We start from the raw sequence: 13,436 nt of genomic DNA, 5'->3' as shown, positions 1-13,436 counted from the left end.
CAGGGAGAGTCTAAACTATTTCCCCATCAATCCAACCTCACATGAAAAGAATGAACTTAAAACAAACCAAAGCAGCATTGTTTCTCACCACCATGAAACCTGGAAATGCAGCCAATAACTGTGCCACCATGGGGGGGCTCATCTCAATTGATTAGATGACTCCTGTTGGTATGCATACTTCCACCTTTTCATGTTCTCTGTATGTATAAATATCTCCTGTCTGTGTGTTCCATGCTGTGCATCCGAAGAAGCGAGCTGTAGCTCACGAAAGCTCATGCTGAAATAAATTCGTTATGCCACAAGTACTCCTGTTTTTTTTACTTGTTCAAAGACTCTTCACTTGCAGAATGGACCAATAAGGACAGCTTTCATCCTGACAAATACAGCCATTTGAACTCAGTTGCTTTTCAGATGTCTGCCCCAAGGTGATTATTTGTGCACAACAAAGAGGTGGGATGCTGAGTCCATGATTGTTCTCATGGGTAAGGTGGAGCATCAATTCGATACCTTAGCTATGTTTTATTAGAAGCAGTTAATATCCAGAATAAACCAGTAAGGACAGAAGCAGCAACTAATGTACATGCTAGAAACAGCCAGCAGCTCTGCACTGTTTAACAACTTCATTTAATATAAATATCCTGGAGACACAACTCCAAGAAATTGTACAATAAGCTACATACAAAGACAAATCATGAAATGGTGTAGCCATGGTATTCATATATGTGCTGAGGCACCTGCATGCTGACATGATCCTTCAGTAGCCTCAACATTTTGCCATCCCCTAGCGGAACAACATTCAGGTGTACCCTCACTATATTCGAGATGGTGGTTATGAACAAAAAAAGGAATAACCTGAATGGACTTTGTCATCTCTCCATTTTAAAAATGTGCTGCTGAAGAAATACAATACTCCCAATTAACTAAACGTGCACATTAAGAAATAACATTTTAAAGGATTTGCTTTACATTTATCCTTCCATTGCAAATAAGAGATTTGGACTGCTGTATATGGTGATAGCTATGAGACAGATATTGAATAAAAATGCAGCATTGTCTTTGAACCATTTCTATACAAGTTAAAAGATAAAAATTAAAATGTTTTATATACACACCTACAACCACAACCCCTCAAAATCAGTATGTATCTACAATAAATTCACTTTTGGTGATAGAGCACCATAGTCCAACATTTATTACGTATTTTTCAGTTACTTTACTTCTTCACACCTCAGTTCTTTGCTACTACATGCAAAAAACACCTCTAGCTCCAAGGTATTTAATAAGAAGATTTCATTACTGTTAATATGAAATCTCTTGTCCGATACTTTTTGTGGCTATCAGAGTATAAACAAGGAACAGGCGTTTAATTCTGTAACTTTAAATAGTTTTGCTCTATTCTTTGAGCACAGGTGATAAATTGAGATCATAGCAATGCCTGATGAACAATGCAGTCAGAGATATAGGAGAATCCCACACAGAATATGCAGCTTTAACTGTTTCTAATTAATCCCGTGATTTGGACAAGCATTTAAAATGCCTTGATTTTTCTCAGTTCTATTTATATTGATATTTCTGCTCCAAGAAGATCTCAAACTGACCAAGCAGTTTTTAAACTCGCACAGCATAGCTCACACAGGAAGTTCAGTACCTTGGTTTCTCAACTACTATTAAACCAACAGTACTAGAAACATGCTTCTATTTAAGAACTCAATTTATCTTCGTCTTTGACACTACACCATGAGCCTTAGTGTCACTAGAACCTTCTCTCTGGGGACATTTTGGTATTTTTACTAAAGAGAATAACTCTGAAGTACTGTATGGACTATTATTCATACCACAATTAGGATTTAAAAACTTGGGGTGGGGGGGAAGATTACTTTACACTTCTGAAGGTATCATTCCCTAGTTATTTAATGCTTTCCTTTGCTGCAAACTATAATATTTAGTAAATCCTAATAAGTGATTCTGTCTTAAGACAGTATACAACAGTTTGTCTTTATAACTCCATGCATATTAGATCTGAGAAGAAAAGGGAGCTTCGTCAGCACGCTATTAGAATCTAACATCTAGATTCTAGATAGAATCTAACTGTCCAATTCTGTGGGAAGTGTGCAAACTCTAGCTTCTGAAAAGCAATATAAAAAGAGATACAAGATTCAAAATGCAAGACTGCCACTGGTGACTTAAAAGTGTCTTTAAGAACATTGTGATTTTTCTTAATTTTATTTTTAACTTTCAAAAATACATTGAAAATTCAATACATTTACAGTACATGATCAGACTTCATTTTTACTTCATATCAGCCCAATTGTGGTGACATGGTTTGAATTGAAACAACTGTCCTAAGGAAAAATAGAGTTCTTATTCATAGGCCAGTTATATTGTCCTTTGCAATATAAAAAACAGTGATGTGATGAGATGGTCCTTCCTGTAACATTTCATTTGTTGTTTATTACCTGGACTGTTTTCCGACCATAACGATAATAACTGTATGCAGACGCTGCTGTTGTGAAAGCTGTAATGCACCTTTGGGGAAAAAATGGTTAATATAAATTAGTTTCTTTGTGCCTAAATATTTGAATAATGTTCCAAACTGTATTTTAAATGGTTTCCCTATTCTTTGCTACAATCTAAGTGTGTATATTATGGGACAGCCTATGCTAGCCACAGAGACTGAGGTCAAAGGTTGAAGAAAGTGTGATTAGGGAAATTCTCACCCACCCCTTCTCATTTTAATGACTAACTTCGACTGTAAACAACAAATCTCATATTCAAAACTAAACCTCACTGCAAAGCAAAGTGTATTCACATAAGCAAGCTTCATTGTTCAGTAGTCTGCTTCACCATAGACTTCATCATGTACTGGGCTGAATTTTTAATCCAGTTACACCTGTGACAGAAAAGTGGGGACGAATCTGGCTCAGTGTTTTTGCAGTGTTCACCAACCTGAGAACTGGCTGACACTGAAAGACTATTCCCAGTTCAAAAGGATTACTTCCAAGGGTTTCTTGTTTGCAAAAACATATGCATGACAACTGCTACCAGAACCGCCCCCCCAAACTAAAATCAAGATAATAATTCTTGCTTGCTACATCTTAAAATATCCATTATGCTACTGTTTCAATTAATTGCACTCCGATAATGGCTACGCAAGCAATAGTCAAATCTCTATTCTAAAAACGAGTATAATCTAATTTGTTTTTATAGTTAATTTAGAGGCCATGTGAATGGTCTCTTGTGAGATCTTTTCAAAATTCTGGTAAGTTATATCTACCAGTTCTCCTTTATTCACTATTCTGTTAACTTTTAAAGAATCCTAATATGTGAGAGCAAAAATGCCCTTTACAGAAGCTATCTCAGCTTCCTTCCATATAGTATCAGCTTATAAATTTTTCAACACAATTACTTGGTTATTGAAATAAGGTCACTAATTCCTCAGAACCTTTTTAAAAATAGGTATACTGGATCCACCAGTTCTTTAGTATAGTTTCTAACTAATACTAGATTGTGCTCAGCCACTTCATTCTTATAGTAAGTTCCTTTAGAATTCATGGACAAATACCATCTAGTCTGGTCACTTGCCTCAATTTAAATTATCAATTTTTTCTAAACATCCTAAATTGACAGTGTCTCACCTTTATACCTGAAAACAGCTGAGAGAGACTTGGCAATTTCCTGCAATATCTTTGGGAGATCTTGCTAAATTAAGTTTATGTATCGTGGGTCAGTGACTGAATATAATTTCACAGGGAAGGGGAACCACAGCTCCTCTGGGAACTAACAGTAGTACAGGTGATTAAGCAAATTCTATCAGGTTGTAACACCTCCCGAGAAGTATCACACCAACTAAGAAGACTCATATATACTAGTTCAAACTGGATTCACCAAAGACCAACTGACAAAGAAAGGACTTTGGGATGCCCAGCCTGAGTTTAAACTGACTCAGGGCCTTCTTTCTGATCCAGCAAACTGTCCAAGAGGAGTCCCAGTTCTTCCTGGGAAAGGTTGAAAGAACTTTGGCCTACTGAGGCCCTATAAGATTGATAAGTAACTTGTGGTGAACTTTTAGCATGTGCATAAAAACTATTTTTTTTTGTTTTTTTAATGTTTTCTCTGTAATGTTTTCACCTTAAGAATAAATGTGCTTTCTTCTAAAGAGCTGTGTGGTAACTTGTAACTACTGGTAATTATGCTATTCATAAACCTTCAGAGAGAAAGCAAAGCAAAGACACTGGTGTGTTTAGTCAATCTGGCTTGCTGGTAAAATCACAGTATAGATAGGGAACTTTGCATCCTGGAAAAACACGAGGGTCTCTGCCAAAAAGAAGTGATGGCTGAGGAGCTAGGAGCCTAGAGGCGGTGCCTTTGAGGGCCCATGCAGGGAAAATACAGGTGCAGTTGCCCTGAACTGTGACAACAGCTACGCCAGGAAAGACTGATGGAAAAAAACACGATTTTACTTTCATAGATTGCACCTATACTCCCTAGTAATCTAGCAGACATCACTGACTCCCTCGAGCATCTTATTTCAGTGATACTTAAAGAACTTATTTTTTTTACAGTTATTTGCTCTTCAAATTGGTTAATTTCTAGTTCGTTTTACCTGCCATAGTTTGTCCATTTCTACTGGCATCACTTGTGCTACAATTTTAGCCATGAAACCCTTTTAACTGGAAAAAATGCCATAAATATATATTTTAATTTAGGGATGTGCATACCTTCTGCAATGCCTTCATGCTGATTTGGAAGACTTAGTTTCTTAACTTTTCATCCTTGGATTTTGACTGGCTTCCTCATGTGTTCAGCTATTTCTCTCATAACAAATTAAGCACTGATATATTCCTTGGTTTGGTTTCAGTCAAAAAGAAAATCTCATCTGGAAGAGTTCAACCATGTATGTCTGTAATCTAATTTAGGCTTAATGAGGCACATGCTTCTGTTCCACGAATTTAACTTTTTAATTCAATCGGAATGTTAGTTTCTTTACAAGCACATTACAGATGTCACAAAAAATAAAAACGTAACTTACCATAAAGTCTGTAGATATATGCTATCTACGTAATCGAAAACAGGAGCCGCTAAAGAAGCTGCCACCAAGATTAGCTGAACTGCTGTATTCATCTGGTAAAAATTAAATATAAGTTGTGGCTGTACCGAAATAGAACTTTACCACACTAATGTCCTACACATTACTTAAGAGGTTATTGATAACCTTAAGCTAACATATGGAAAACCAGGCAAAATATAAAAGTTTTGAGATATAGCTGCTGCATGTTTGTTTTGTTAATCAGACAACTTATGTGCTTATAATTAAACATGTGCTTTGCTGGTTCACACCCAGAGTACTCAGGACTTTGTGGAATAAAGCCCTATAGAAGAATTTGTCAATATTAAGTGCTACCGAAGACAGCAGTCAGAAAATTAAGAGTGCTTCAGAATGGTGAAAGCTCCTGGATGCTGAAGAAACAGTAATTTATAATAAAATGATCACCTTTACCTTGCTGATGAAAGTTGGTTTTAACTGGGCAGTGGCATAACAGGGGTTGAAATATCTACCAAGTGTTCTCTGTGAAAGAAAGATAAAGGTTGTTTATGTTTAATGTGTGCGTTTGAAACAAACCTCCACAAAGAACACACTACAGAAAATCACTCACAGCACTGGAGTTTGTGTTACGCTAATCTACTCTATGACAAACTGACATCAAAAAAAATTATGTAAAAGCATTAAACTGAAATATAACAATACAAGTGGCAATACAGAGACAATAAAAGGGTTACTTAATAACTAGTGAAGTGATGGAACCTTGCTTTTGTGCCCTGATATAATTGCTGGATTTCATTTTGTAAAGTATTAGTTTATGGTCTCCTAAATTTCATAGTCTCATATGTAATGTTGTTCTCCTGCCAGGTAAAGCTTCACTATTTCCCCCTAAGTTTTGGATCAACACCAAGCTGCATAACAAAGCTTTGGCCAATATGTTTGTTAAGTAATTGCTGCTTCCTACCCCTGCAGTATACGCATCCTGACAGATAACCTATTCAAAGTTCAAACCTATTTGATTTCATGTCCATCGCACTTTGTTTTAAAGCCACACACTTACCGGTGGGGACAGTGTTTTGTATCGCACATAAAAAACAGCAGCAATTAGCACTATGTCCCTCAAAATGATCAAAGTAGTCAGTGGAACTGAAAAACAAATCAACAAAATATAGATATAGAAGAAATTGTCTGGATTTGAAAAATTTGATTTAAACAGGTTTTTAAATGTAGATAGACAAAGTCCACTATGATACACCACACTACTACATGTTCACATGTGCAATCTCCATTAACACAAAGAAAATACAAACCATTCATCTTTTCCATCTAAATAAAAAGCAATGCAAATTTGAGAAGGGAGGGAGGGTAGGAGGCAAAAATGTATGATTTAGCACTCAATGGCAACATCTAACGGTATCAGAAGAGCATTATATTATCCTGCAGCACTTCCTGCAACCAGCACCTTTCCTGTACAGTCAGACCCATGCAGATGGCAGAGGTTAATTGGTTCCATTGTTGTCTGTGGAGAGAAAAACACCCTCCTGCCAGAAACATCATCATCTATTTTCAGTAACTGTCAGTAAGCATGAACTCCAGAGCAGACAAGACAAAACTGAATTAACTGGCAAGGGTGGCCCCAATCATCCCATTTCAGATTGGAAAACTGGAGTCTAGCATAGAGATTGACAAAGTGAGAAATATCAGTCTCAGAACAGTGGTTTGATGTAGTTGTGTAAGACGTATGTTTTCTTTTAAAATGTGAGTTTTATGAGTGGAAAGTGCAATAAAAATATTCTTTGTTAAAAACAAAAACTACTGCTGAAGCTGAACCTAGTGACAGAGACTGTTCAGGTGCTGAACAGCAGAATAGAATTAAAAGTCAGAATTTTATGATTTAATATTTCAATAAAGTTCTTTAAACTTTCTTTTAAACAGCCAATAATAAAACCCAATTGACAAAATTGTTGTAAGCTTTTCCTCCTTGACAACATAAGAAGCGTGTTCCTGCATTAAATCCACTTCTCCATACTATTTAGTACTATCTTATGAAAAAAAATAAAAATACATGAATTAAACACGATCTTACCTGGAATAAGACTTGCACAACTGAGGCTGACATACAGAACACTGATAAGAATTTTATCAGCTAGCGGGTCAAGGGCACTTCCCAGAGCAGATTTCTGACTGGCCCAGTTTCGTGCAATAAAGCCATCCAACTATAAATACAAGTTTAATATGTGAATGTTTGAGAGCTAGAAAAAAAAAATCAGCATCTACTACTGTTACCAGGATATGTGATAAGCAAAATTAATATAATGTAGGTAATTAAAAAGTTATAAAGTATTATCAGAATGGCTGTAAAGCTATTTAAAAAAATTAATTGTGATTAATTGCACTGTTAAACAATAATAGAATACCATTTAAATATTTTTGGAAGTTTTTCTACATTTTCAAGTATACCACTACCCCAATATAACACGACCCAATATAACATGGGTTCACATACAATGTGGTAAAGTTAGTACAGGGTCTGGGGCGCACGAGCTGTGGGAGGGCACTTTTGGGGGGCCCCACAATCCCAGAGCGGCCCAGGGGATTAGCGGGGGGCCGGGAGCTGCCCGCTCTGCTTCCCTCGCCCCGGCCCCAGCTGTGTCGCTTGGTGGAGAGGGCTTGGGGGAAGGAATCCCCGCGGCACTCACCAGCATCGGTGGAAGTGGAGCAGCCCAGCCCCAGCCCGCTCCACTCCGCCAGCTCCCAGCCGCAGCACTCCGCTTCCCGCTGCCAGTGAGTGCGGAGGGCGCCCTTTCCCCAACCTTAACACACTCACCAGTGGCAGGAAGCGGAGCAGCCCAGCCCCAGCCAGCTCCCCTCCGCCAGCTCCCAGACGCAGCACTCCACTTCCCGCTGTCAGTGAGTGCAGAGGGCGTCCTTTCCCCAACCTCGCCACACTCACCTACAGCGGGAAGCAGAGTGCTGTGGCTGGGAGCTGGCAGAGTGGAACGGGCTGAGGACGTCCTTTCCCCAACCTTGCCACACTCACCGGTGGCGGGAAGCGGAGCAGCCCAGACCCAGCCAGCTCCACTCCACCAGCTCCCAGCCGTAGCGCTCCACTTCCTGCAGCAGGTGAGTGTTGGACCTTTCCCCAGCCGCATCCCAGCAACACGGCTGGGGCGGGGCAAGGAAAGCAGAGCGGGCTGGGGCTGCGTCGCTCCGCTTCCCGCCGCAGGTGAGTGCGGGGGTGGGGGGGCGTCCTTTCCCTAACCTCCCTACACTCGGAGCTGGCAGAGTGGAGCAGACTGGGGCCGGGCTGCTCTGCTTCCCGCCACTGCTGAGTGTCTGTCGGGGGGGAGGGCGGAATAGGGGTCGGAGCAGTCAGAGGTAGGGAGTAGGATCCTGGGGGTGATTAGGAAAAGGGGTCTCTGGAGGGGGCGGTCAGGGAACAATGCATGGGGCGGGGAGGGGGCAAAGCAAGTTTGATATAACGCGGTCTAACCTATAACGCAGTGAGATTTTTTGTCTCCCAAGGACCACGTTATATCAGGGTAGAGGTGTATATTGATTTCAATTACAACATAGAATAAAAAGAGTGCAGTGCTCACTTTATTTTTAATTACAAATATTTGCACTGAAAAAGAAACAAGAAATAGTATTTTTCACTTCACCCAATACAAGTATTGTAGTGCAATCTCTTTATAATGAAAGTTGAACTTACAAATGTAGAATTACGTAAGAAAAAAAACCTGCATTCAAAAATAAAAATGTAACACTTTAGAGCCTACAAGTCCACTCAGTCCTACTACTTGTTCAGCCAGTTGCTCAGACAAACATGTTTATTTACATTTGCAGGAGATACTGCTGCCCACTTCTTGTTTACGTCACCTGAAAGTGAGAAAAGGCGTTCGGATGGCACTGTTGTAGCTGGCATTGCAAGATATTTATATGTCAAATGCGCTAAAGGTTCATATGTCCCTTCACGCTTCAACCACCATGTCAGAGGACACGTGTCATGCTGATGACGGGTTCTGCTTGATAATGATACAAAGCAGTGCAGACTAATGCATGTTCATTTTCATTATCTGAGTCAGATGCCACCAGCAAAAGTTGTTGTTGTTGTTGTTTTTTTTGATAGTTTGGGTTCTGTAGTTTCTGCATTGGATTGTTGCTCTTTTAAAACTTCTGAAAGCATGCTTCATGCCTCATCCCTCTCAGATTTTGGAAGGCACTGCAGATTCCTAAACCTTGGGTCAAGTTCTGTAGCTAGCTTTAGAAATCTCACATTAGTACCTCATTTGCACTTTGTCAAATTTGCAGTGAGAGTGTTCTTAAAAAGAACAACATGTGCTGGGTCATCATTCAAGACTGTTATTACATGAAAAATATGGCAAAATGCAGGTAAAACAGAGCAGGAGACATTTCTTCCCTAAGGAGTTCAGTCACAAATTTAATTAACACATTTTTTTTTAAATGAGCATCATCAGCATGGAAGCATGTCCTCTGGAATGGTGACTGAAGAATGAAGGGGCATACGACTGTTTAGCATATTTGGCACAGAAATATCTTGCAATGCCGGCTATAAAAGTGCCAGGGGAATGCCTGTTCTCACTTTCAGGTGATATTGTAAATAAGCAGCAGACGGCAGCAGCGTTTTCTGTAAATGTAAACAAACTTGTTTTTCTGAGAGACTGGCTGAACAAGAAGTAGGACTGAGTGGACTTGTAGGCTCTAAAGTTTTACACTGTTTTGTTTTTGAGTGCAGTTACGTAAAAAAAAAATCTACATTTTTAAGTTGTACTTTCACAATAAAGAGATTGCACTACAGTACTTGTATGAGGTAAATTGAAAAATAATATTTATCATTTTCAAGTGCAAATATTTGTAATAAAAATAGTAATATAAAGTGAACACTGTACACTTTGTATTCTGTGTTGTAACTGAAATCAATATATTTGAAAAGGTAGAAAAGCATTCAAAAATATTTAATAAATTTCAATTGGTATTCTATTGTTCAACGTACGATTAAAAAATTAATCGCAATTAATCACAGTTTTAATCATGATTAATTTTGAGTTAACCGCATGAGTTAACTGTGATTAATCGAGAGCCCTATCAGTTAACTTTGTTAGAAGATATAAATAACGTATTGCACACTTTCCATCTCACTACTCAGATTCTAGTCTAGAAGCTTGTGGGCACATCCTAATTCCAGGTAATTAACAGTGCACCTGATTGTCAGAAATGTATCTAATCCGCATACACAATTACCTCTTCTGGATGCAGAAATTCTTAAGCTGAATTTGCAAGCAGGCAGTTGCATGTGTAAATACAGTTTATACAGAACTCACTGGGGGATTCTCAGTTACTGTTTAGGGAATCTTTAAGGCTGTTTTGCACCAAGAAAGCAGCACAAAGCAGCCTTAAAGAGTGGCAGAATCTGGCCCTGTCTTGTCATCATGGCTTTCTCAGGCATTTCTACAAAATAATTAGTATACTAGCTGATCTCATTTCAAAATACTGACTTAAATTTTAAGAGAATTAGCAAACCATTTATACGTGATGCAGTAAGTGTGATTTTAAATTAAAAAACAAAATACATTTCAAAACTCTGTTATGCAACATACCAAGTCTGTTATCCCAGCCAAAGCAAAAACACCCAATGCAATGTTGAAATTTTCTTCTACAATCAAATAACCCAAAACCGGAGCCAAACCAATTCTTGCCAGAGAAAGTATATTTGGGATTGTCCATGGGTTTTCATACTGGAAAATAAAATGTTAAAAAAAAGAGTCAGTCAAGCCTTGCATGTGATTTGAATATTCAAGATAAATACATATTTGATTGAAACCTGGATTTCCAGAATGCCTTGAAATACTGGAAAATAAACCTCAAACCTCTCTTGACCAGACCTGAGCCTATAACCAAGACAAGAAGGGGAGCCTGAACAGCTCCAAAACCACATGCCATTTTATTCTGATACTTGACCACCAATGAGCAACCAAACCTTTTTTTTTTTTTAAAATAAAAAGAATGATGTGTATTAAAACATGCAAAATACATCTTGGTAAGTTTGCTAGAAAAGAAAAATTTCAAAATTTATAATGCTCGTTATTAGAACTTTTTATTTGATAAAACTGAGCTGTCATTAGCTCCAAGTGTTGTGACAGTTTAGTTTTAGTAGACTGAGTTGGTTTCATGTTAACATCTTCATCTTCAACCTTAGCATGCAAAACTAAGCGCAGGCGAGCAAACAACAGCTGCTAATCTGCAGATTAGCTACCTTCTGCAGATTAGCTACTTTATGCAAATTGATTCTTTTGTATGAATCTCATTTTACTAATTTCTTAATAAACCTCACTTAGATCACTCAAGCCTCTGGCTGCTCAGGAATTCCCTGCAGCTGGACCCCCAGGCTATGACTTCACTAGGGAAAAGGATGTGCTCTCAACTCAAGTTAACTAATTTGATGTGAGATCCTAGTCAAGACAGGGCACTTTGTAGTTTTCATGTGACTTAGCAGGCAGAGATAGGGGAGGCTCAGTTTTTACACTCAACCTGCTCACTGCTGTGAAAACTCACGTCTTCACGAGGATTTTATCTTGAGTGAAGAGCAGAGGGCGGACGCGATCCAGAGGCCATGCTGGCGCCTGCCCAGACGGGCACAACAGGGACAGTTACTAGCAGGTGCCTGACAAGCAACATCGCACTGACCCGTAAGTACAAGAGGGACTCGGGGCCTTCTTGCAGCACAGGCTGCTGCGGAGCCTGAGAACGGGCTGAGGAGCCAGGCGGGCGCAACAGGGGGACCCCAGGGCAGGCCGGTGACGGTGGGAGGATCCTTCCGCAGGCGGGGGGCTGGTGCCCTCGGGGCGGCCGGGGGACAGGGGATCGGGCCAGGCTGAGGCGGCTGCGTGGAGGGGAAAGCGGCGTGTTGGCCCCGGGACCGGCAGGGCCTGCTTCACAAGCACGTACCAGCTCCGAGTAGCCCCTCGGCGCTGTATCCCCCGGCGGGCCGGCCGCACCGTCGCTGCGCCGCCTCGGCGAGGGGCTCTCCCCGCCGGCAGGGAGCGGGCGCCGCTGCGCGCTGCCCAGGCCGCGGCCGCCGGGGCGCGGGGAGCCGCTCGCGAGCCGCTCCGGGGACAGCGGGGCCGGCGAGGGCGCGCGCCGCAGCAGCAGCTGCGGCTCCCGCCTCGCGCCGGGGAAGGACGAAGGCGCCCGCGGCGCGAGGCCGCTCAGCGGGCAGGAGCCCGGCGCGAGGCACAAGCCGCGGCGGCTGTTTCCGCCCCAGGCGCCGCCTCCGGTCGCCCGGGAGCGGCTCGCGAGCGGCCTCGCGCCGCTGCCCCCCAGGGGCCGGCTCGCACCTTTCAGGAGCCCCCAGGAGCACCTGCCCAGCCAGGCGGCGGCCAACATGGCGGCGTCCACCCCCTCCCCCCGTAAGGGCGCTGGGCGCACTTCAGCCCGGCCAGGCGCAGGGGAGGGGGCAGCCACCCCTCAGCCGCCGTTCACCGGACAGATGTTGCCTGAAGGCGCTGGGGTGGCTTTGCGACTTTTGCGACAGCTGCCTTTGTGCTTTACGGCAATCACCTCCCCCCCTCCCCCGTTAAAGGCGTACGCCCGCGCCTGTGGTCCTGCGGCTCCGCCCCCGCGGGAGCGAGTCGGGGGCACGGTAGGAGGCTGCGTGCTATCTGTGTGGGGGGGCCTGGAGGGCTCTGCCGCGCTTCCAGCCATGGCAAAGCCCCAGGGCGCGCGGGGAAATGGGGTTTATTTGATAGCTGCAGCCGACCAGCCTGCAATAGCCAAACTGTATTTGAAACTCACTGCCCGTTAAGAGTTCATGTACATATTAGCACCCTGCTATTCTCTCCCGTGTTGCATATTTGTGTCTTAAAGTAACTCACTCTTCAAAGCGGTGCACGCTCTCAGGTACATGCAAGGGCTGTGATACTGAAGCGATACTGAGTAACTTGAAGGGTTTTTTTAAGTGCCACTTGACTTTCCATGGTTTACAAGGGCTAAAGAAAAATTACAAGAATGCAATCCAAATCTAACTGAAGTCAGTGAGACTTTCTGTTGACATCAGGGGGCTTTGGACTAGACCTTTAATGAACTCCTGTACTGTTTTTGTGCCTTCATTAACTATTCCACATTGGGTAAATCAGTTTCTGAATTAGAGCACAGACAATTCAGTCATAGGGTAGGCGACAGAAGAGTTATAGTACATGTGTGTTAACAGCTAGGTGACCAAAGCCAATAGAAGCTCCTACAGAAATAAGTAACCTCTCTCAAAACAGGAACAAAACAAAATCACAGTATGGGGGGGAGGGATAGCTCAGGGGTTTGAGCATTGGCCTACTAAACCCAGGGTTGTGAGTTCAATCCCTGAGGGGACCATTAAGGGAAC

General features: G+C 41.8%; 1 protein-coding gene across 1 annotated transcript; it reads right to left on the bottom strand.

The window, feature by feature from the left end:
• Positions 1-605: 605 nt before the first annotated feature.
• Positions 606-12,570, bottom strand: CRLS1 (cardiolipin synthase 1). The gene is made up of 7 exons (XM_050952209.1): positions 12,008-12,570; positions 10,660-10,797; positions 7,128-7,257; positions 6,102-6,187; positions 5,498-5,566; positions 5,030-5,121; positions 606-2,526 (listed from the first exon to the last, which is right to left on the bottom strand). Exons 1-7 carry the CDS (start codon positions 12,443-12,445, stop codon positions 2,439-2,441), a joined length of 1,041 nt encoding a protein of 346 aa, XP_050808166.1. The 5' UTR covers positions 12,446-12,570; the 3' UTR covers positions 606-2,438.
• Between the last annotated feature and the right edge of the window lie 866 nt (positions 12,571-13,436).

The sequence above is a fragment of the Gopherus flavomarginatus genome, chromosome 4 (genome assembly GCF_025201925.1).
Source record: "Gopherus flavomarginatus isolate rGopFla2 chromosome 4, rGopFla2.mat.asm, whole genome shotgun sequence".
NCBI classification, from domain to species: Eukaryota; Metazoa; Chordata; order Testudines; family Testudinidae; genus Gopherus; species Gopherus flavomarginatus.
Note: the sequence above shows the minus strand (reverse complement) of the source record. Positions and strands in the feature narration are given on the sequence as shown.

What these genes read in the sequence shown, in the direction of transcription:
- CRLS1 (XM_050952209.1), bottom strand. Translation starts at nt 12,445, where the DNA reads ATGTTGGCCGCCGCCTGGCTGGGCAGGTGCTCCTGGGGGCTCCTGAAA. An exon ending in TTGTGCAAGTCTTATTCCAG is followed by an intron (nt 6,188 to 7,127) that starts GTAAGATCGTGT and finishes TTTGTTTTTCAG; the next exon opens with TTCCACTGACTACTTTGATC. An exon ending in AACCAACTTTCATCAGCAAG is followed by an intron (nt 5,122 to 5,497) that starts GTAAAGGTGATC and finishes AATTTTTACCAG; the next exon opens with ATGAATACAGCAGTTCAGCT.